The 21,448-nt window shown below is 43.6% G+C and overlaps 1 protein-coding gene and 1 long non-coding RNA gene across 2 annotated transcripts; one reads left to right on the top strand and one right to left on the bottom strand.

Moving 5' to 3' along the window:
- The first annotated feature begins 6,009 nt into the window (after positions 1-6,009).
- Positions 6,010-19,739, top strand: slc39a6 (solute carrier family 39 member 6). Its single transcript, XM_083781701.1, has 14 exons — positions 6,010-6,141; positions 10,605-10,847; positions 11,932-12,202; positions 12,835-13,191; positions 13,344-13,500; positions 13,772-13,885; positions 14,388-14,557; positions 14,956-15,144; positions 15,622-15,688; positions 16,258-16,526; positions 17,066-17,201; positions 17,653-17,733; positions 18,070-18,260; positions 19,486-19,739. Exons 2-14 carry the CDS (start codon positions 10,606-10,608, stop codon positions 19,636-19,638), a joined length of 2,397 nt encoding a protein of 798 aa, XP_083637827.1. The 5' UTR covers positions 6,010-6,141; position 10,605; the 3' UTR covers positions 19,639-19,739.
- Positions 18,135-19,580, bottom strand: LOC310870467. The gene is made up of 4 exons (XR_014570240.1): positions 19,490-19,580; positions 18,823-18,895; positions 18,596-18,685; positions 18,135-18,248 (listed from the first exon to the last, which is right to left on the bottom strand). It is a non-coding gene; the product is annotated as an uncharacterized lncRNA (long non-coding RNA).
- Positions 19,740-21,448: the final 1,709 nt, after the last annotated feature.

Raw genomic sequence — 21,448 nt, 5'->3', positions numbered from 1 at the left:
TGAACCTTGCACATACACTGCACTTACAATATAGCTGAGTCTGTCCGCCAATCTACAGCAGTATATAGCTACATTCTTAAAGAGATACAGTAAACATTTCTTTGTTGCCCTGAACATGATGTATTATGCTGTATCTACTCAGAGTAGTGTTGCTGCTTCTTCTCTTGGAAAGGAGCCAGCTGTGGTGGTTCAGGCATCTGATTAGAGGATGCATCTCATTAGGGAGATCCTCCATGCATGTCCCACTGGTGGGACACCCCGGGGCAGACCAAGGAAGAGTTGGAGGGTTTATATATCTCCGATATTTGCCAGGACTGCCTCTGGATCCCCCAGGATGAAGTTACTAATGTTACTCTGGAGAAGGATAAGTCTGTTAACCTGTTCTTAACTGCTGTATGTCTTTGGCGTATGAATGAAATGCATGCATTAAGATTCTGTCATATTGCAACATATGCCCTGTAGAGGTTTTCTGTTGTGATGCACCGCCGCCTTGTGGTGTACATGAATGCTGCCTGTTTGTGTATTCAGCTGTGGTGGATAAAGTGCTCAACACCAGTACTTGAGTAAAAGTATAGGTACGCCTGGTCAAATATTACTCAAACATTTGTGCTCAAAAGTACAAAGTACACTTTCTTTTAATATCAATGCATTGCTGCATTGACATTACAGAAATACACAACATGTTTGAACATTTTGAACTATCTCCAACCAGACATGGCTCACTTTAATGGGACCACATGGATCTGTAAGAATCCATTGGTTCAATTGGTACACTCAGAGTCACCGACCTACAGTACGGTACAGTATTTGGTTCCTATGCCTGGGTACCAAGGCTATTTAGTTCCTATTCCTAATGATCAATCATCTAACCCCCTGGAAACCCCTCAATGCTTTCAATAGCTTTAGCCCCCCAACATGGTCAAGGCAGATGTCTGCCCACTCTAGAGCCTGCAGGTTCCGCTCAATGTTTCTTTAAAGGGGAGTTTTGTATGTATGTGTACGTATAGATAGATTATAGATTCTTGGTTTACCTATGACCCTAGATTACTGAGGCATACACAGTTTGCATTTGATGTATTACCTTTAATGCCTAAGTATTGTATTTGGCACTTTAATAAAACCAAACTGAATTCAACTATAGCGTCAGAGCACAATACTTACCAGTGTTGACATTGTTACTCTTTTTTTATATATTTTTTTTTATTGGTTTTTTGAAGGGACAGACAGTAGGCTGACAGGAAACGGGAGAGAGATGGGGGAAGACATGCAGTAAAGGCCGTGTCGGGCTCAGGAGTCGAACCCGCGGCACACTGCGACTGGATTACCAGTCTAGGATAGAAATTAGAAGGACTGATAAATTGGTAGACAGAACGAATGAAAGATGGACACAGGAACCGATAGATGGGTGAATAGTTGAGTTAATCAGTGTAAATAAACTAGCTGGCCTGGTAATTAATAAAACCCTGTGAAGTGGCGCCGGCCTTCAATGAAGAAGGCCCTCTCTTCTCAACAGCACAACACTCGACAGTTACCCTATTGTTACCCTATCTGCTGTCTTACTTGGCACCACACAGCAGAAACAAAATCCCAGAGATAATTACTGTTTTCAGCAGTGCCATCCAACCGAGTGGCAGGGTGTTACTACAATTATAGTGTCACACAGAGACGGCTCGGATTCAATGCCATATCTCCATCAGACAGACACTGAAACCCAAGATACCAACCAACTCACACTGAATCACTTTTCAGCAGTGGTGGAAGAAGTACAAGTAAAATGCCTGCATTTAAGATTGGACTTAAACATGCAAAAGTGTTGGCATCGAAATATACATACTGTACCAAAGTAAATTAACATTAGTAGTAGTAGTACTAACATTGCTCAGAAGTTGTATAACATTTTGTTATGTTTTTCAGAGAGAGAGAGAGAGAGAGTGAGTGAGTGAGTGTGTGTGTGTGTGGCTTTGAAGATTACGTCATATGGCCGCCAAGTTTATGGGATCTTTTGTTTAGAGCACTTATGACGTAAATTGTTTGTCAGCCAAGTCTATGGACTTTAACGTTTGTTTAGTGCAGTAAATGATGACATAAGATGTCATATGGCCAATATAAATACATCTTGCGCCCCTCACTTCACATGAGTGTGATTTCATTTTATATTATATGATGTCTTCTCTTACTTAAAGCTGAACTATGTAACTCCTTTTTTGAATCTTGACCTTCAGGTCAAAGTCCATGTCAGATCCTGCACAGTACTAAGCGACATGACCTTTGACACAATCTAAATGTCTCAATAGAATTATAACCATCACAATTGTAAATGTTATACTGTATAGAGTATAATATACTCTATAATCTAAATATACTCTAAAATTACATAGTGCCGGTGCCACCTTAATAGGCCTACCATATATTAGTTCCAACAACATGCTCACTGTTTGCCTGGTACTTTAGTGACAAATAGAACCTTCTTGATGGGTTGCATAATACTTTGTCCACCACTGTTCTATGTCTCTTTTCTATCTCTTCTGTTTCTTCTTGTAGTCAGGGAATATTATCAGAATAATGTCAAATCTGGGAATACATTTCTTACCAAGTATTTTCTTCACCAATGTGTTTGTAAAGGTGTCTACTAACATATTCCACATTGGTTTCTATTCAATCACCCTAGGGGAATTGACAGCTGCTGAAAGTTGGGGTACCATCAACAACCAATATAAGGCTAAATGTTTTAAATTTCATTATGCTTTAAGTAGCATGCGACATGTCAAACTAGGGGGTTTTCATTATTCTGAATCCATTCCAAGCATTAGTTTTGCACAAAAAACACTACTTTGGCTAAAAACAGCCATCATGATGGGAATTAAGGGCCACACAGAGGTGTCACCATAGCTTTAACATCTGTATTGATCAGTGTTCAAGACTGGATTACTGCATGTCTGCACTTAAACGCATGCACTGCGGCAGGCAGAGCCATAGAGAGAAGAAAGTAAGAAACAATTGTATGCATGCATGGCAATGCGTGATAATTAATTGCATGGCATTAACCAAGAGACTAGTTGATTTGAAGAAAAAAACATTGGGATGGGGACTTCACCTGTTCAAGTAGGCTACCTCTGAGTCGACTTGGACTCAACCCAACAACAGGTGGGCACTCTTGGGGAAGGCGGCGCGAGGCAAGTCTGTGAGAGAGAGCAGGACAGGCACAGCTCTCCCTAACCCGGTTTTACGAGGTGCTCCAGCTGAGCAGCTCTGCTCCTGTGTGAGGGGTGTGTGGAGTCTGTGGACAGCCACTCTGGGATGGCACGCTTTCCACTTAACTGGCTTGCGATCTCCCTTCTGGTAGCAGCAGCCCTGCATGTTCCAACATATACACCTTATACATGACCACCAGTTCAGCCATGTAGTTCTCTCTGCTGGACACCAGGAGGCGTGTGCACCATATCACTGGTGACTTGTCAAGGTGGGCCAGGCAGAGCAGGGCTATGGATACTAGAAAAACGACCCCACCAGCCTTGCACAGAAGCTTCCTGTCGTTGGGGGGTAAAGCTGTCCACCATTTCCTGATTCTCCTTCCAAGAGCTTCAGTGGTTTAAGCACCAACCATATTAGGGATGTGAAGTGTGGAACTGGTACCCACATTGTGTTAGCAGGGGACAACTTGCCAACTGCTTGGGGAGTCTGGGGACTCAATGGAAAGAACACTGTCTGCGGATTCTTATTAGAGAATAGAAGTCCTCTACGTAGATGGTTTAGGCATGGAGTCTAACAACGTTCACAGTTCTCTATTTTTGCCAGATGTTCAAGTATAAACTTCTTTTCAATCTCTTCTGATGGAAACTGATAATCTGGCAAATTTGCCTCGTGACATAATGTAAGGTGCTATAAAGTAACGACAAATGTAAGGCGCTATAAAGTAACAAAGTACAAAACATACATTAACCACTTAAATACTGCAGCTATTGGGAAATAGCCAATGTACAGTACAAGCTTACGAGTTGCATCACGATGCGTTGTGAGCTTGTAGATCTTTTGGTCACATTTGGAAAACGTTCTGCATAACAAGTACTTTTACTATTTGTCCTTTAACCACTAAGCGCCAGCATCCATAGATACGAACACAATTGGCCCATGTTCGGTGGAGAGAATTTAAGCCGCGGGCGGGGAGGGTGATTATACTGCATGTACTGTACTGTATGTACTCCTACAGGCTGGGGCGGACCCTGTCAGCAGGGAGTGTTGGGCGGGAGGACTGGGATGGAGGCTATAGGTCCTCCCGGTGGGGGCTCCTCATTGGCAGGTGAGTCAGTGGTATAAAACAAGCAGTAACAACACAACAATATGTGTGAAGAGGAGATCAATAATAGTCATAGTCAATTTGGGGAGAAAAGGGGTCAAAAAGCAAAAATAAAGAAATACATAAAATACATCTGAATACTTCTTCCACCACTGCTTGTTTAAAAAGGTTATCTTATCTAGTCTCCAAACATTCAAAACAAACAACCACCCCACCCTGATCTGACCCTTCTGTTGTCTTTACGGGTGGAGTGAGCAGAGCTTGAAGAATTACATTCTGCTTGTCCATGTGTGTGTGTGTGTGTGTGTGTGTGTGTGTGTGTGTGTGTGTGTGTGTGTGTGTGTGTGTGTGTGTGCATGTGTGCGTGTGTGTGTGCATGTGTGCGTGCGTGCTTGCGTGTGTGCGTGCGTGCAGAAGTATAGTAAAGTAATTTGTGAAATAGACATATTGTGAGGACAATTTTCCTGTTCCTTATATGAAGAGATTATGTTGAAAATTGGCGAAGGGGTCCTTTACATAATGCTAATGTATGTAGGCACTAGGCAGCACCTACCTGACCAGTCACATGGTTCGCAATGAAGCTCTATCACGTGCCTCTCTCTCATCATCAGCATCCCAGCATCTCCTTCAAGGTAGAATCTAGATCCCATAGCCAGGGGGTTCGCTGGTTTGCTGTGATTGGCCGGTTGCTGGATGGTGCAGAAAAAAAGAATAGCGTGACAGTGTGACCAAAAAAAGCTAATCCAATAACATTTGAAGTGATTAAAAGTTTATTTGTAGAGCACATTTCAAAAAGGTAATTCAAAGTGCTTTACACAACACATTAAGAACATTCATTATGTTGTTTACACAGAGGCTAGGTTTGATGTGGTACCTGCAGTGTTTCTTTGAGGCACACATAATTGTTTCTTTGCACTCTATTTACTTGACTATAGGCTACCCTGGTGTTGGTTGACTAGGTAGGGTGGGTAATTAGGTTAATTGACATTTAGGCCTACTCAAAGTTTTCACTTTTAAGACAAAGTCAAAGAGCAAAAGACATGAAATTAAGAGTTAACAGTAGTAGCATAGCTTCTAGAAAATAGAGCTAAAACATCACAAATAAGAGAATTGAAAATGTATTATCAATATAGCCTATTAATCAATAACTGAAATTATTACGTCTGCAAGCGACAAGCCTGAAGATGAGTAGCCTTGTTGAGACGCATTCATCATTTTGTTCTCTGGGAAAACCTTGGAAAACTCCATTTGAAGTTGTTTTGCCACTCACTCACTCACTCACTCACTCACTCACTCACTCACTCACTCACTCACTCACTCACTCACTCACTCACTCACTCACACACTCACTCACTCACTCACTCACTCACACACACACACACACACACACACACACACACACACACACACACACACACACACACACACACACACACACACACACACACACACACACACTCACACTCACACACACAATACGCTAAAAACAGTGCAAAATACACTTCGTCTATTCTGAGATTATTTGAAAATACTAACTTTAGAATCAATTCAAAAGGTGCTCCCTAGATATATAACTCTATGGTGCTCCCTAGCAGAGAACTAACATAGTATAGGTCCATGGTCTTCAAATACATCAGCGTGAGAACCACAGTGGTTGCCTGACAACCACCAGCCAGCCAATCACAGCGTCATCATCCGTCCGGACAATGGGATGCGAGCCCTTCCCTTCTTCAAGGAAGCTTAGCTGTAGCAGTTAGCCTGCATTGGCAGACAGGGAGTGAACTGGAGTGAACATTAACGGCGTTATAACGCTGTTCTGTGGGAATAGAAGAGGAACACGACAGCGCGTGAGTGTCCACTGGACGTTGTTTTCACGTTATTTCACCTGCTTTCATTTGAATGCTCACCGGCGCTATTTAATGAACAGTGCAACAGTCCCGGGGATAGCACGCCACCGTCTGCCCGGCAGTGGCAGCAGTTGCACCGAATGTCAAGACCTATCGAATTCCGTGATGCCAGGCCCAGGGGGCACGGTTTTTCTGTTTCTTTGGCCAGGGGGCACTGTTTCTTTGGAGTTATTTCTTTGCATTTGTCTTCTAAGCCTCGGTAACCATCAACCACGTTTATTGTTTGGTCTTTAAATGCCATTTTGTCAGATGGCTGCTTAAGGTGAAAAACGTAGCGATTGATTGCTTGATTTACAGTTTGCAGAATTACAGTACATTTCAAGTACAACTCACTACAAAAAAAATTAACTGTGAGTGGACGACACCATAAAGCATTGGGCCAATCGTCAGATTTTTTATTTGTCATCAAAAGCTCTTTGTCTGTTGAACATATTTCTTATTTGAGAATGTTGTTTCACATTACCCACATTCTACCTTCTGTGGTTGTGCTACTGGGAAATCGCGAATGTGCGGGAACGGGCAAACGGCGACACTCAAGTCACGGATTTCGACAGGTCACCAATGTGCTCGTTACACCGGGTGTGTTTGAAGCTCCCTCTCTTATGCACACGGCACATTAACTCCTATAGTGCAGAGTGCACCGAAGCAGCGTGCTGCTGTCGCTCCACATGCGCTGTTTATAAACACAAACATGTCCTGTTTGTTGTCTTCTTGTTATGGTTGTTTTTAACGGTGTTACTTAACGTTGTTCATGATAAAATGGTTAATAAGCGCCAGGCAGGCCTGTGTCATGGCCACACTATAGGCCCAAAGCCCTGCTGTCTGTTCTGTTATGAAGATGCAGAGTAGAGATCTGTATTGCGCTAGACTAGTGTTTTTAAGTAAATCTCTACTAGTCTCTATCCCTAGACTCTAGGTCTAGAACATACATAGGCCAACTTATACTAAGCTTTTCTTTAGCAGGAGTAGATGCACCAGATGTTTGCATTTTCAAGGGACTTTTTTATGTTTGGGCTAGATCAGCATCAACTCTGTTACCTTTCTTTTCTTTTAGGCATATGCATTTACAGTGCGTATGGCACTTGGCACATTTCTCTGTTGTATTATATACGGTACATATTTTAGAGAGGGAGAGATATGCTTGCTCACTGCTTTGGTCAAATATATAACATATATCAAGTTCAGAAGTTAAAAGGTGAGAATATTCAATTCATAGCACATTGAGGCATTTGCTGAGCTGAGTGGCTGCTTCTTTGCCACAGACTGGGAGGTTTTTCAGGAAAATAACATCGACAGTACTGCAGAGGCAATCACAGGGTAGCCTATATTCACTTTTGTGTGGACCCTTTGATGAATTGAAAATGGTGGGCCCTATTGTAAACAAGTGTAATGCTTTATGATGTGCAAACTGTTAATAAATCAATCAATCAATCAAAACCCTAATAACAAGGACTACATCACATCTGATATTAAGAACTGCATCAGGAGGAAGAAGCAAGCCTTTCGGAATAACAACAAGATGGAATTAAAGCTAGTACAAAAATAAGCTAAAGGAAGCTAGAGAACAGCACAGCATACGTGACCGAGAGGCTTTCTCTAATAAAAGCTTGAAAGAATTGTGGGACTCTGCCAAAGAAATGACCAACTTAAACTCTGCAAAAAAGGACATGTATGAATTAGAAAAGGCCAATGAATTCAACTGCTTTTATAAACGTTTTGACTCTGATCCTACAAAGAATGTTACCGAATGTAGAGAGCTGCTAACTACAGTAGTGTGTGTGTGACCCGATTAAGCATAGAATAGTGATTGAGCCGAGGGATGTGGTAGATGTTTTTAAAAAACTGCACATTAAGAAGGCCATTGGGCCCGATTGTATCTCTGCCTTTCTCCTTAAAACGTTTGCTGAGGAGCTAACTCCAGCGTGGAGACCTCTATTTCAGCTGTCAGTAGACTCAGGCAGCATTCCTGCTATCTGGAAAAAAGCTGTTATTATTCCTGTTGCTAAAAAATCCTGTCCGAAAGAAAATAATGTTTTCCAACTAGTAGCATTGACATCAATAGTAATGAAATCATTAGAACGTATCATGTTAGGTAAATTATGTGAGATGGCAGAACACCTTGGCTTTTAGATCCTCACCAATATTGCCTACAATAGAGGTAGAGGTACTGATGACGCTTTGAACTCCACTACTCATCTTATCTTAAAACATCTTGAGGATCCCTCAGCATATGCTAGATTATTGTTTATGGATTTTAGCTCGGCATTCAATACTATTCTCCCTCAGACCCTGTTATACAGGCTGAAACAAATGGATGTCAACCCTTATATAATTAAATGGTACTGTGATTTTCTCATAGAGAGGCAACAGCAGGTCAAGGTCAACTCCACTCTCTGACCTACAGGCCATAAGCACGGCAACATCGACTTATATAAACAAGAGATAGCAGAGGCCGTAAGGTGGTGTGAGGAGCAAAACCTTATTTTAAACGTTAAAAAAACAAAGGAGATCGTCTTCGATCCAAGGTCTGTGGGGGATCACAGCCCGATCCTCATTCACGAGGAGAGTGCGGAACCTCATATAAGTACTTGGGTATTTCTTTTGACTCTCAGTTAAACTAGGCCAACCAAGTTGACTCTGTTCCCGAATTAACCATGGCGTGGCAACAAACATCATGCTATTGTTCTATAGGGCAAACAGAATCCATCATCCGTTATGGCATCACCACATGGTTTGGTAACCTGTACGTCAAACTCAAATCCCAACTTTAAAACCTAGTCAAGAGGGCTGGAATATGTATGTATGGTATGCAGCACCCATGTTCTCTTCAAGAGATATTTGAGAGTAGAGTGAGGAAGCAGGGCCTCAAAATCACCCGAGACCCAAACCACATCCTCCTGAGTTGATGCCGTCTGGCAGACGGTACAGATCACCATACTGTAAGCTCAACAGCTATAAATTCTCCTTTGTTCCACTGTCAATCAAAGCACTCAATAACAGATAACTAACTACTGGGGGAACATGGAAGACCTTATGATGGGAGAGTGCAATACTGTAATACTTGAACCTCTTGATATATTTGCACAGTGTGGGTAGGATCATTCTTTTTTGTACTATGTATGAACTGTATTTCTTGTACTATGAACTGTGTCTGTATCTATGTATGTAATGTATAACGCTGTCTCTTGGTGCCCAAGACAAATATCTCCTCGAAGACAAAGGCGAATTGAATTTAATTGAACATGCCCCAAATTGCCTATAATATAGTCCAATTAGTTTTTTGTATTTTATTCAAACGCAATAGTGAAAATGGCAGATCTACAAGCTCACAAGTGTGTAGCTTGTCTATTTTTATTGCACAAAACAAAATCTGTCGACCTTTATAAGTGCTCAACAGAACTGTAAACAACTTTGTGAAACATTACTATAATCACCACCTGCCAAAATGCTGACGATTATTATGTGTACTGCTGCAGCTGCTTGCTAGGCTTATCTGCTGTACTGTACACTGTGACATTTTACCGGTCATCATTTCAGGAGGTTGGGTTAGAATCTTAAAAAAAAGAAACGGGTGGTTGGTAAAATATTTACAGTGAGTGACATGAATACTGTTAAAACATGAACTCAAGTTCTTGACACCATAACACAGCCGACCGCGAGTTACTGGGTATTAATTCAATAATCATTGATTAATTTATCGAGGACAAACTTGTGACCCACTAACAACTGATAGAGTTAGTGTGGATATACAGTAATATGGATATTGTGACATTGATACAAGACTAGATGATATTGTCTGGAATTTCATGATCAGAATCATTAATGCACAGTAATACTGTGATTAAATTATGTATTCTCTGCTCTTAAAGGAGTACTGGTAGTTCACCCAAAACATTACTTATTTTCTATCAATTCCTGACTCTATGAAGCCTTGAATTCATGGAGATTATTTAGTATATGTCGCATTCCTAAGCTATTTGAGGGTCATGAAATTATTGGCTTAGGAATGCTACAAAAACAAATACAATATCTATGAATTCAAGGCTTCATGGGGTGTGTAATTGATAGAAAACTAGATAAAGTGCCCCTCGGGGCACAGGCCTCCACCAGGGCAGGTCAGGATGTGGCGTCCTGGTGGCGCTATAACAGGCCATTCTGGAAGATTTGGGGCAGAGGTTCATCGTTGGCATCCAGGGAGTGTGCGTGCAAAATTTTGTCAATATTTATTTGTCAATATCTCCCTTGTACAACTTTCTTTTTTTTACGAAGCCAGATAAATGTATTTTTTATTCATAATGATCCAATTTTCAACAACAAATAAAAGTAAAATGCCATAATCGTGACAATCCTACTGACTAAACTGAGACCTGAAATTAAATTTGTGTTTGTTTCTTTATCCAAAGGATGATGGAGAGGACAAGGAGATCTGTCCTGCTGTACTTTGCACTTTTCTTAGCATGCCTGAACAGTAGTACTGGTAGTGATTCTACTACTGCTACAACCCTGAGGACCACCGCCTGTAGCACTTGTATACTTCCTTCCCCATCCGAGGCGGGGATGGGGGCAGTGGAGATGGTTTCCGCTGTGGAGGACAGCCAGAAAGCCGAAAACACTCAGCGACAACACCTGGAGGCGTTATTCAACCGGTAGGTTGGTGTCTGACTGCGGTGGAGAAACGAGGAGAAGGGGCTGCTATTATTTCAAAGTTTTGCCTCGGATAAAGATTCAAGATTCAATACTTTATTGCCATGTCAACAGAGTTGATTGGAATTTGTTTCAGTGCTCTAAAAACAGACATACAGACAAACATCACATATTCATACAGTAGAAGAGGAAGTTATTAAACGATTATTAAAATTAGGGATGCACCGATCCGATACTCGTATCGGAGATCGGCGCCGATCCAGGCTAAAATTCTAGATCGGGTATCGGATCGGTGGCCGATCCATTATCCGATCCGATCCGATAATTATGTGTAATTACAGTATGAAAACAACTCTACCTCCTCTGTGACACAGCAGTGTAGTATTGACAGTATAACATGTGGAATGCAGCCAGGCTAGCCTGCGCACACATTAACCTGGTCTAATTGTTGCACAGTTATTTAATAAATAATTCAGTGCATTTATATCTGTGTTTGTTACATTTTGTTTTACAAAGTTGGGAAAGTAATGTTTAAGTCAAGCCTTGATGTTGCCTTACACAAAATAATGATTCCAGACTCCACACAGTGAGGCATACAGCTTAATAGGTTATTACGTTTCTTTGTGGGGGGTATCGGATCGGTACTCTGTATCGGCAGATACTGGACCCCCATGTATAGAAATCGGTATCGAATGCCAAAAAGCCGGATCGGTGCATCCCTAATTAAAATCAACGAATGGATTAACTTCTCAAGCCCTGTTTTATACTTAAATAGCTGTTTGTGAGCTTGTGGATAATGGCCCCATTTAAAGTTTAAAGCTGAGCTAAAATCATGTCTCCACCTAAATTCAAATAAGTCTGGCCTGCCCCTAGCATTGCACACGGCTCACTCCTTTGGCGAGTTTGTCTCTTGTGAGACAATGCCATTATGTTCGTATCCCTGGCCCCACACCTCCTATTTATCATCATCTATTTTGATATTTTCTATTTTTTGTCGTGGTTTGTTGCACTGTTTGTCCAGTTGTTTGAATTCCACAACAGACTGTAAACAAACCCTTGGCTAACCAATCACTGACCTCCCGACAGGTACGGTGAGAACGGCACCATCTCCCTGGCGGGTCTGAAGAGGCTGCTACACAGCGTGGGTCTGGACCGCATCAGGAAGGTCATGGTTCAACACCACGAGCAGCCCAGCCAGGAAACTCCCCACGACCACCACCTTCATCACCACCACCACCATCACCATCATCACGCCTATCATCACCAGCATCACAATGGCAGCAACGACACGCACCGCCAGAAACACAGCCGCGACAACGCCTCGGAGCCCGGGAAGTTCTCCCCCAAGACCCCCAAGGTAATCACCATGGCCAGTTCAAAACCTTTTAACCCATTCTGACCTGAGATCAGATTAATACGAGGTTTTCCACTGGACACACACTGGTCTGATGAACCCATTCTGACCCGAGATCAGATTAAAAAAATGTCAGTAGTTCTTCGATTTTTCAAAAAATAGCAGACCTACAAGCTCGTATCGCGTCACTCGGTGGCGCGATATGAGCTTGTAGATCTGCTATTTTTAAATAGCTAAAGCATAACCTGATGCCGACACCAAAATGGGTGCCCGGTCAGAATGGGTTAATTAGGACTACAACTGTCGATTGTTTTCTTAGCGATTTTCTTGGGGCAACTGTTATGTTGCTCCGATTCACCGCAAACTTGGCACAAGCACTGTTCAGGGGGCAGAGCCACAGGCACATGCCCCCCTCCCCCAGACCAGGGGTCAGTGTTAGAGCAGTGTTTAACGCTACAAATGGCCATGTCTCTCTCTGATTATTGCTCTGATCAGCACAATGCAGGACTTGATTTTCAGGCTGTTAAGTGGCCAGAAAATCTAGTAGTATTCAGTACTTGAAACGTCTTGCTGAATCCCCCTTGTAGTGAAATCGAGGTTAATTTCATGGTTCTCAACCGTTAACGACGGCTCAGGTACCCACGCAGGAGGACGCTGTGGCTCCGGGGAAGAAGGCGGAGAACCCCGACGTCCGCTACAACCTGTACGACAAGAGGAGCAGCAGCACCACAGAGGCTCAGGAGCTCGGCACCACCCCTGGCTACTCCACCCTCCCCCAACCACACCCACCCCATCAGCACCGCCGCCGCAGGGGCGCCCTGGCGGCCGAGCAGGACGGTGGCACGGCTGGAACCTCTGGACTGGATGTGACGGGAGGGGGAGGCAGAGGGGCGGCCTTGGGGGACGGGGACCTAGACGGTTTCCATGACGACCACGGACATCATGACCACGCTGACCATGAAGCTCATGACCATGAGCTGAACTTCACAGAGGTAAACATTTATAATTCCATGAAACTGTACTCCTTTTTACCCCAAAAGGCAAAATACAGTGCATGTTCAAAACCGTTACTTTTCAGGTATCATGGAAAAACCTGCGTTCACTATCCTGACGTCTCATGGTTTATTTTGTCTCTCCTCCCCAGTGCATGAATGCGTCCACTATCCTGACGTCTCACGGCATGTCCAAGGAGACTGTTCTGTCCCTCAGTGACTTCAGCTTCCTGTGTCCAGCCCTCCTCAACCAGATAGACACCAAGTCGTGTCTGGTGCACGGAGAGAAGCCTGAACGCACAGGGAAAGGTCTGTCCACCCGACTTCACTTCACAAAGATGACCCCAAATTGTGTGTTTTACTTAATTTCTTTTAACCCTCTTGACTTGGTCAACTGGATCAGAGTTGGCTGGCACACCTGAATAAAAACTCTTGACGGGTCTATTGTTGGAGCCGACAATCTGTATTCACTTGCTTTATCAAGAAGAAACGTTTATTCAAAAATGCAACTCTTCGGTCAGACATCTGCACTTAAACGTTTAAGTGTGTGTCATATCCTTTCTGTTGTTCTCGTCCCCAGACCATACACATCATCACCATGATCACAGCCTCCACGGTAACCACGACCACTCGGATCACCATGACAACACCAGTGACCACCTCGGTGTTGACGGAAGTAAAAACATTGGCATCGGTAAGACCTGCCTTTACTGTATTTGGGTGAAATGTAAAGCTACAGTCTGTAAGTGTTACTCAGAGGGATACAACCACTAGGTGTCCTACCTGACACCAACGGTCCATAACGGTCCATTTGGTTACATTTAGTTGGCAGGATCAAAATGGCCAATGTTTAGGAACAAGGGTCCATTTGGTTCAATTTGTACACTCTACAATGTAGATCGATGGTATCAAATGGAGATGTGTTACCTAATTTACATCACACTGGGGGTGCTTGAAATAAAACATAAATGAGAAGCACTTCTCTACATGCCTACTAGCTGGCTAAGGTGTGTGTGTGTGTGTGTGTGTGTGTGTGTGTGTGTGTGTGTGTGTGTGTGTGTGTGTGTGTGTGTGTGTGTGTGTGTGTGTGTGTGTGTGTGTGTGTGTGTGTGTGTGTGTGTGTGTGTGTGTGTGTGTGTGTGTGTGTGTGTGTGTGTGTGTGTGTGTGTGTGTGTGTGTGTGTGTGTGTGGTGCAGCATGGGCGGGGGGCTTCGTGTCCATCACAGTGATCAGTCTGCTGTCCTTGCTGGGTGTGGTCCTCATCCCTCTGATGAACCGCGTCTTCTTCAAGTTCCTGGTCAGCTTCCTGGTGGCGTTGGCGGTGGGCACGCTCAGTGGAGACGCCTTCCTTCACCTCATCCCCCACGTGAGTTCCCTTTTCATTAGGTGCCGTTCACACCAAGCACGGTAACGAGAAATATAAATCGATGTCGTTGGGCAGAAACCTGTTATCTATCTTGTTTTGGTTAAACTTACGCTAGCATGGGGGCCCTGGCCAGCTGGGGTGCCTGATGGAGGGGAAAGGTACTGGTTAGAATAACGTGCTCCTTCCACGTGCCACGTCCTACCGGGGGAAACTCTCCCCTGTCGGGTGAAAAGAAGCGGCTTGGACTTCTCATGCACTGAAGGAAGCATGAGGTCAGTCCGTTGCTCTCCCCAGGTTGGCAGAGGGAGTGTAGCTCAGAGGATTTCACTAGACAATTGACTCCTTTAACGCTGTTTTTAAGAATCGCCTGATTTTCTTTTTGTCCCCGCAACCCTCAGTCTCAGGGCGGTCACCACCACCACCACCACCAGGAGGATTCTGGGATAGAGCTGACGGCTCATGAAGAGCCTGAGGAGAGTCTGGACGGTGTGTGGAAGGGTCTGACGGCGCTGTCGGGGGTCTACGTCATGTTCCTCATTGAACACTTCCTGACGCTGGGCAAGATGTACAAGGACAAGAAACACAAGGTCACAAGCTCAGTCTGCGATGCTCACGGTCATGTTAAACACTTAAGCACTTCCATGTGCTTTGCTCTGTGATGAATAGTCTGTTTACAAGCATCAACATGTCACATGTGAGCGTGTAGATATTCCTAATAATGAGTAGAGTGAATATATCGTTGCTGTCGGGCCTTATCTCCATTCTCCATGCATTTGTTTTGTATCGAAAATAAAGTGATATGAATTCCGATTCATGAACAAATTATAAAGGAAAATGCTGTATTGTGTAGCAGATCTACAAGTTCACAGCTTGTAGATTTTCAATGAAATGAAATACTTAATCGGGCTAATCAATGTAGTCGATTAAGTAGTTCTCAAATATTTGGTTTTAAGTCGGTTATTGGTTCTCAATATCGTTTTCGATATAAACTATATTCTGTAAATATGAGCATAAGATGATGCGAGATGGAGATGTTCATGAAGCATAATTGTCTTCCATTTTAGAAGCATGACAAGGGAGATCTGGAGAAGCTTCCAGCGCTGGAGGAGAATGACCTCAAGCACACTGAAGGTATCATGATAACGTATTGATAATGATGACGGTTTTAGAGCAAGGGACTTCAACATTTCAGCCGACCCCATAGCTGAGAGAGAGATGAAGCAGGGACCCCCACTACTTATTGTATATAATTATGTTGCAGATTAAACTTTTTCATAGATCTAATGACTTGTTTGACAGCACTATCATCAACGAAATTAATGTTAATGTGTATTTTCAGACATTATTTAACCTTTTAAAGCCTCAATACTTGGTAAACTTGGACCATTGGCTATTCTTTTTCCCTTCTACACCTAACCTCTTTACCAAAAATAATTGTGAGCTTGTAGATTGGCTATTTTTGGCTAATGTTCCCCTCACTCCCCCCAGAATCCTATCACACAATGATGTGGAGGACCACCTAGGAAGATCCCTGGTTTAGAGATTGGACGCCGCAGTCTTAAATTGTAGTTTTGACGTCGTTGCAATTACCTCTCTGCGCAGACACATCTCAAACTAGGAAAGCCAGGTTCAAAGTGGTTAAACTGTACTAATGACGTTGATCCTGGACCTAATGTGTTGTAATTGACCCGTCCTCCCAGACGTGGAGCTCAACGGCGACGCCTCGGTGGCCTGCCTCCACGACGCCGACGGAGCGGGCGTGGCCGAGGAGGAGCAGGTGATGCTGGCTCCGCCGGGGGCGGGGTCATCTGGCGCCGCAGGCGGGGCGAGCGGCGGCCCCGCCTACACGGGCGATGACTGCGAGAACAAGTGCCACTCCCACTTCCACGACACGGTGGGGCCGGCGGCGGGCCCCGCCCACCACCATCACCACGACTACCACCACATCCTGCACCATCACCACTCCCAGGTGCTTATAGTTTAGTTTTGCTTTTTTTTTGCTTTTTTTTAAGCGATTTAGATTTTTGTATGCCCTTTTCTCTGAGTCTTTTGTCAGATTGAGGTGCTTGATCTAAACCGGGATGTCCGGGGCACATTCATAAATCGTCGCTACTTCGCGGATACAGTATTAATGCTTCGGATGACTTAAGAAATGACGGTCGCAGATTTGAGTATAGGCGATTTTGCTTCCGGTTCATTTTGGAGGTCTCGGGGGTCTTCAAAATACAAGCAGCCGGTCAGCATGGGAGGGCTAGCGCTGGAGTCAATGGTGGCACAGATTGAGTTAAAACATTCATATCCACCCAAAATCTTAGGCTTGGTATCTATGTATGAAATATTGACAACAACGTTATTTATGTATGAAATATTGACGACAAACTAATGAATGTAACACAATACAGATGCATTTATTCAGTTAAAATGTTAGTTATATACAGTTTATATTGTAGTTTTGGTTCTGCGGTTAGTTGTATTTAACCGTACTAACCTTGTGGTAACCCCTCCCAGAACCACCACCCTCACAGCCACAGCCACAACCAGCAGTACAACCAGCAGCACTTTCAGCAGGCCGGAGTCGCCACTCTGGCCTGGATGGTCATCATGGGAGACGGACTGCACAACTTCAGCGACGGCCTGGCCATAGGTCTGTATATGAACCACAGCAATGCTTTAAAGTCTGATCTTAGATCAGTGACAGTCTACGACCTGGACATAGGTCCGTCTGAACCACTACACTACGCTGCTAATAGTGTTTGTTCATTAAAAGTGGTTTCTCAGTCTCCAGCGCTAATGTCAACAAAATACATTTTCCGGTTGGGATGCCAATTGAGCAGTCATATTTAGAATCAGACGGTAACAAATCCAGCTTATAACCGGGTTATCTGCCCTAATTGACCCAACTGAAAATGTATTTTCCGTTTACTAAAGAGCTGGAGAGATGGGATGGTCCCCGTTACGGAACACTGTTGCAATGATATCACAATATATTATAGAGCTTTAACTCCCTTACGCAAAATGTATTGTTTTAACCAAAAAACTATCACCTGCACTACAGAAAGAAAAGACAATGACGGCGACATGTGATTTCTCCCCAGGCGCTGCATTCACTGAAGGTTTGTCCAGTGGTCTCAGTACGTCTGTGGCTGTCTTCTGTCACGAGCTGCCCCATGAACTGGGTGAGTCACTGCTTCTGTGGTTTGTATACAGAAGTGTAGAGAGTCTACAAGCTCACAATGTGTTGACCTTGACCAATCTAGGCTATTTTGTAACATCTTCGCCTATAATGACATGTCGAAAACAGTTGCAAGTGTTTAATTTTAACCTATAATGACATGTCCAAAACAGTTGCAAGTGTTTAATTTCAACCCAAGACCCGCGACCATTAACGTTTTGCCCCGACTGGTCGATTTTGGCTAAAGACGGACTGTCTGCCTTGTGATAACCACCACCTGATGCCACTTTGACTGTCCAGAGTGACATGTTGAGGTTGACGCTTGGACTCCATTTCCCAGGTGACTTTGCGGTGCTGTTGAAGGCGGGTATGACTGTGCGTCAGGCCATCCTGTACAACGTGCTGTCGGCCATGATGGCGTACCTGGGCTTGGTGACGGGCATCCTGATTGGTCACTACGCCGAGAACATCGCCATGTGGATCTTTGCACTCACCGCAGGGCTCTTCATGTATGTGGCCCTGGTGGATATGGTGAGCACACTTTAATTATATTTTATATATACATTATTATTTGAACCACTTTCTATTTAAATTCTGAATAAATCTGCCTCACTTGCTCAATACAGAATGGTTTTATTTAATTAGCAACGTTTTGGTACGAGACCTTCAGGCATGCCTGAATAAATGGGGAGCATTCTAGCCAGTATTAAAATGGTCTTATATTATAGTCTTTAGTTGGATCTGAGTCTAATAGCCTTTACTTGAACTCACAGTATAAAGTGTTGAGTCATCAGAACCAGTTTTGATAACCTGTTTTGCTTTGTCTAACTCTAACCCTCCACGCTTACTGTACAAGAATGACGTACTTATCTCAGTCTGTGGCCTTCAAATGCACCTGGACACTTCACACGCGTGTTCAGCCTTTATACAGCTGCTGAGCTGCCAGGAACTGAAACCTGTGATTCCCACCAAAATTGAAGAAGAGATTAGATCATACATTAAAATGGAACAATTAGACATAAACAATTAGACATAAGCATCAACAAAGTGGAGTCTGTTACTAAGATTGACACAAAAGTTGTCAAAATCTGACCTCTTGTGGCGGTTGATAGTAACGCATGGGGTCCTTAGGATCAGATCCTACCAGAGCCTGCTCAGCTGTACTACTATCAAACATTCACAACAGGGATGGTCAAAAGATATGATGCAAAAGTCAAAACCCATGTTGTTCATTAAGAAACATAGTGCCATTAAGTAGAATATATATTTTTTTTTTATTTCATGTCACTTGCATTTTACTGTATTTCTTGTTTTCTATTCACAGTAACAGCATAGCAATTGTTGTTTTCCCACCTGAGAACATTCTATAGCAATGATCACTACCTAAACCTTTTGTTTGTAACCTTTTAATTACTGATGAAAGTAATAATTAGTAATGAATCATTCATAATAATTAGTAATTCATATAATTAGTATGTTATAGTATATTGTCAGATGGAAACCAGTTATGTCCAAAACTGATACTTTTTCTGGGTGCAAATTCAAAAGTAGCAAAAGCAGCAGATCTACAAAGTCAAAACGCATCGCTTCGTGCCGTGTGTCAAGCCTGTGAATTTGCTACTTTATATGCTTTTGTATGATGCTGTGGGATAATGAAGTAGGCAGTTAACACAAAACTGTTTGAATATGGAGATAATGGGTTTCTGGCCGACAGCAGGGATATAATGAGTGTGTGATGTTGTGTGTTGCCGTGCAGGTACCAGAGATGTTACACAACGACGCGGGCGACCAGGGCTTCAGTCACTGTGGCTTCTTCCTGCTCCAGAACGCCGGCATCCTGCTGGGTTTCTGCATCATGCTGCTCATCGCCGTCTTTGAACATAGAATACAGCTGGACCTGGGCTACTGAGCAGGCGTAACACTAGCTCCTCAGAATGACTGTCCCCTAAACCCCCACGGCCCCCACCCCATGTCCAACTGGACCTGGGCTACTGAGCAGGCGTAACACTAGCTCCTCAGAATGACTGTCCCCTAAACCCCCACGGCCCCCACCCCATGTCCAACTGGACCTGGGCTACTGAGCAGGCGTAACACTAGCTCCTCAGAATGACTGTCCCCTAAACCCCCACGGCCCCCACCCCATGTCCAACTGGACCTGGGCTACTGAAGAAGCATGACGCTAGCTCCTACCAATAGAGCAGCCAAGTCTGACATACATCACTGTCGATAGAGGCCGCAATCCCCCTGGGTCACAGATCCTTTTTCTAGAGATACATTAGATTGCATCAGATAAGAACTGTGTTACAAAAATTAAACAAATCAGCCGGCAATTTTACTGATATGAACATGAAGAATCAGCTGACAGTGTTAGAAGTACTAATTTATCCACACAGTCTTTATCAAATGTAACTCGATATCATTAACGACACATACCGGTAGTCACATACCTGACAGAATCACCCGGCTGATTTGTTTATTTTTGGAACACAGTTCTTTTATGCCACGATCTGAGATTTCTCCATGGGGATTTTCAATAGAGAAACTACCTCCGTGAACCAGGGTGCAGCGGGAGTGATGCCAGGACTTCGGTACACTCTGTCTCCTAATCCACCTCTATCCCTCTCCCCACCCCAAGGCAAGTCCTGTCAACGTGTGTATCACAAGTCATGGAATCCCTGTCCCATGCTCGCTTAACTTCTGAACAAACTAGCTGCTAAGCCTGAGCTATACCGTACGGTACATAGTTGTGTGCGCAACTGCGCATGGATGTCGGAGTCTGGTAATAACAGATCTACAGTACATAACGAGTTGCAACAATTTGTCAGTGTGTGCAACTAAGTATAAATCCGGCACTACATGTACTGTGCTCTCCAGCAACAGAACCACCCTTCCCATATCCTGTCAACGTGTGTCACAAAATAATCGAATGCCCCGGTCTAGCGTAGCCAGGTGATCAGATCTCCGGCTACTGAAAAAAAGAATAGCTGCATCGCAGAACCAATGGTAGGATTGGTTTTCAAATCTGTAAGCATTGGTTTGTTGTTGCTGGTTTACTCTGGCTTCCAAACCACTACAATAATCATCTCTGTTGGGTGGAAACCTCATACAATATGTCCAAAACTGTTACTTTTCAGGATAAAAATAAAATAAAGTAGCAGATCTACAAGCTCAAAATGTGCCACTTCACTGCACGTTCTGAGCTTGCAGATCTGCTACTTTTGATGCTTTTGTATGACACTAGTATGATCAAGTAGGGCGTTCATTTACGAAAAAACAAATAATATGGAGATAAGAGGTTTCTGCCTGACAGCAATTGATTTCCCCAGACGTCGGTCGGGTTAAATCTTTGATCTTATGGCTACGCAAATCTATCAAATCCCCGCACTTGAACAATGAATTCATTGCTGCTTGTTTGTCCCAAGTGTCAAACTGTAAGTGTCATCTTCGTGATTGCTGTCCCCTCAAACTACAGGTCCAATAACATGTTAGAGAGAGAGGAGGGTCTTCTTATTGGACCAAAGCTCTATACAACACATTCCAGAGGTCTGTAGCGTTACCATGTGTTCTGTCTGTGTCTGATGCAGCATCTTAAATGGTCAGTTACACTTGTCATTCAGAAAGGTCATGTTCTGCCATGTTTGTTACTGTGTGTGTGTGTGTGTGTGTGTGTGTGTGTGTGTGTGTGTGTGTGTGTGTGTGTGTGTGCAGGACCATTGTTA

The sequence above is a fragment of the Protomyctophum parallelum genome, assembly GCF_964188405.1.
Source record: "Protomyctophum parallelum genome assembly, chromosome: 14".
Lineage (NCBI taxonomy): Eukaryota > Metazoa > Chordata > Actinopteri > Myctophiformes > Myctophidae > Protomyctophum > Protomyctophum parallelum.
The sequence above is the reverse complement of the archived record's forward strand: the minus strand, read 5'-3'. Positions and strand labels throughout refer to the sequence as shown.

Bases quoted from the DNA above. Each gene is read 5' to 3' on its own strand.
- slc39a6 (XM_083781701.1), top strand. From the start codon at position 10,606: ATGATGGAGAGGACAAGGAGATCTGTCCTGCTGTACTTTGCACTTTTC. The intron at 12,203-12,834 runs GTAATCACCATG...ACGACGGCTCAG, and splicing joins TCTCCCCCAAGACCCCCAAG to GTACCCACGCAGGAGGACGC. The intron at 17,734-18,069 runs GTGAGTCACTGC...TCCATTTCCCAG, and splicing joins CGAGCTGCCCCATGAACTGG to GTGACTTTGCGGTGCTGTTG.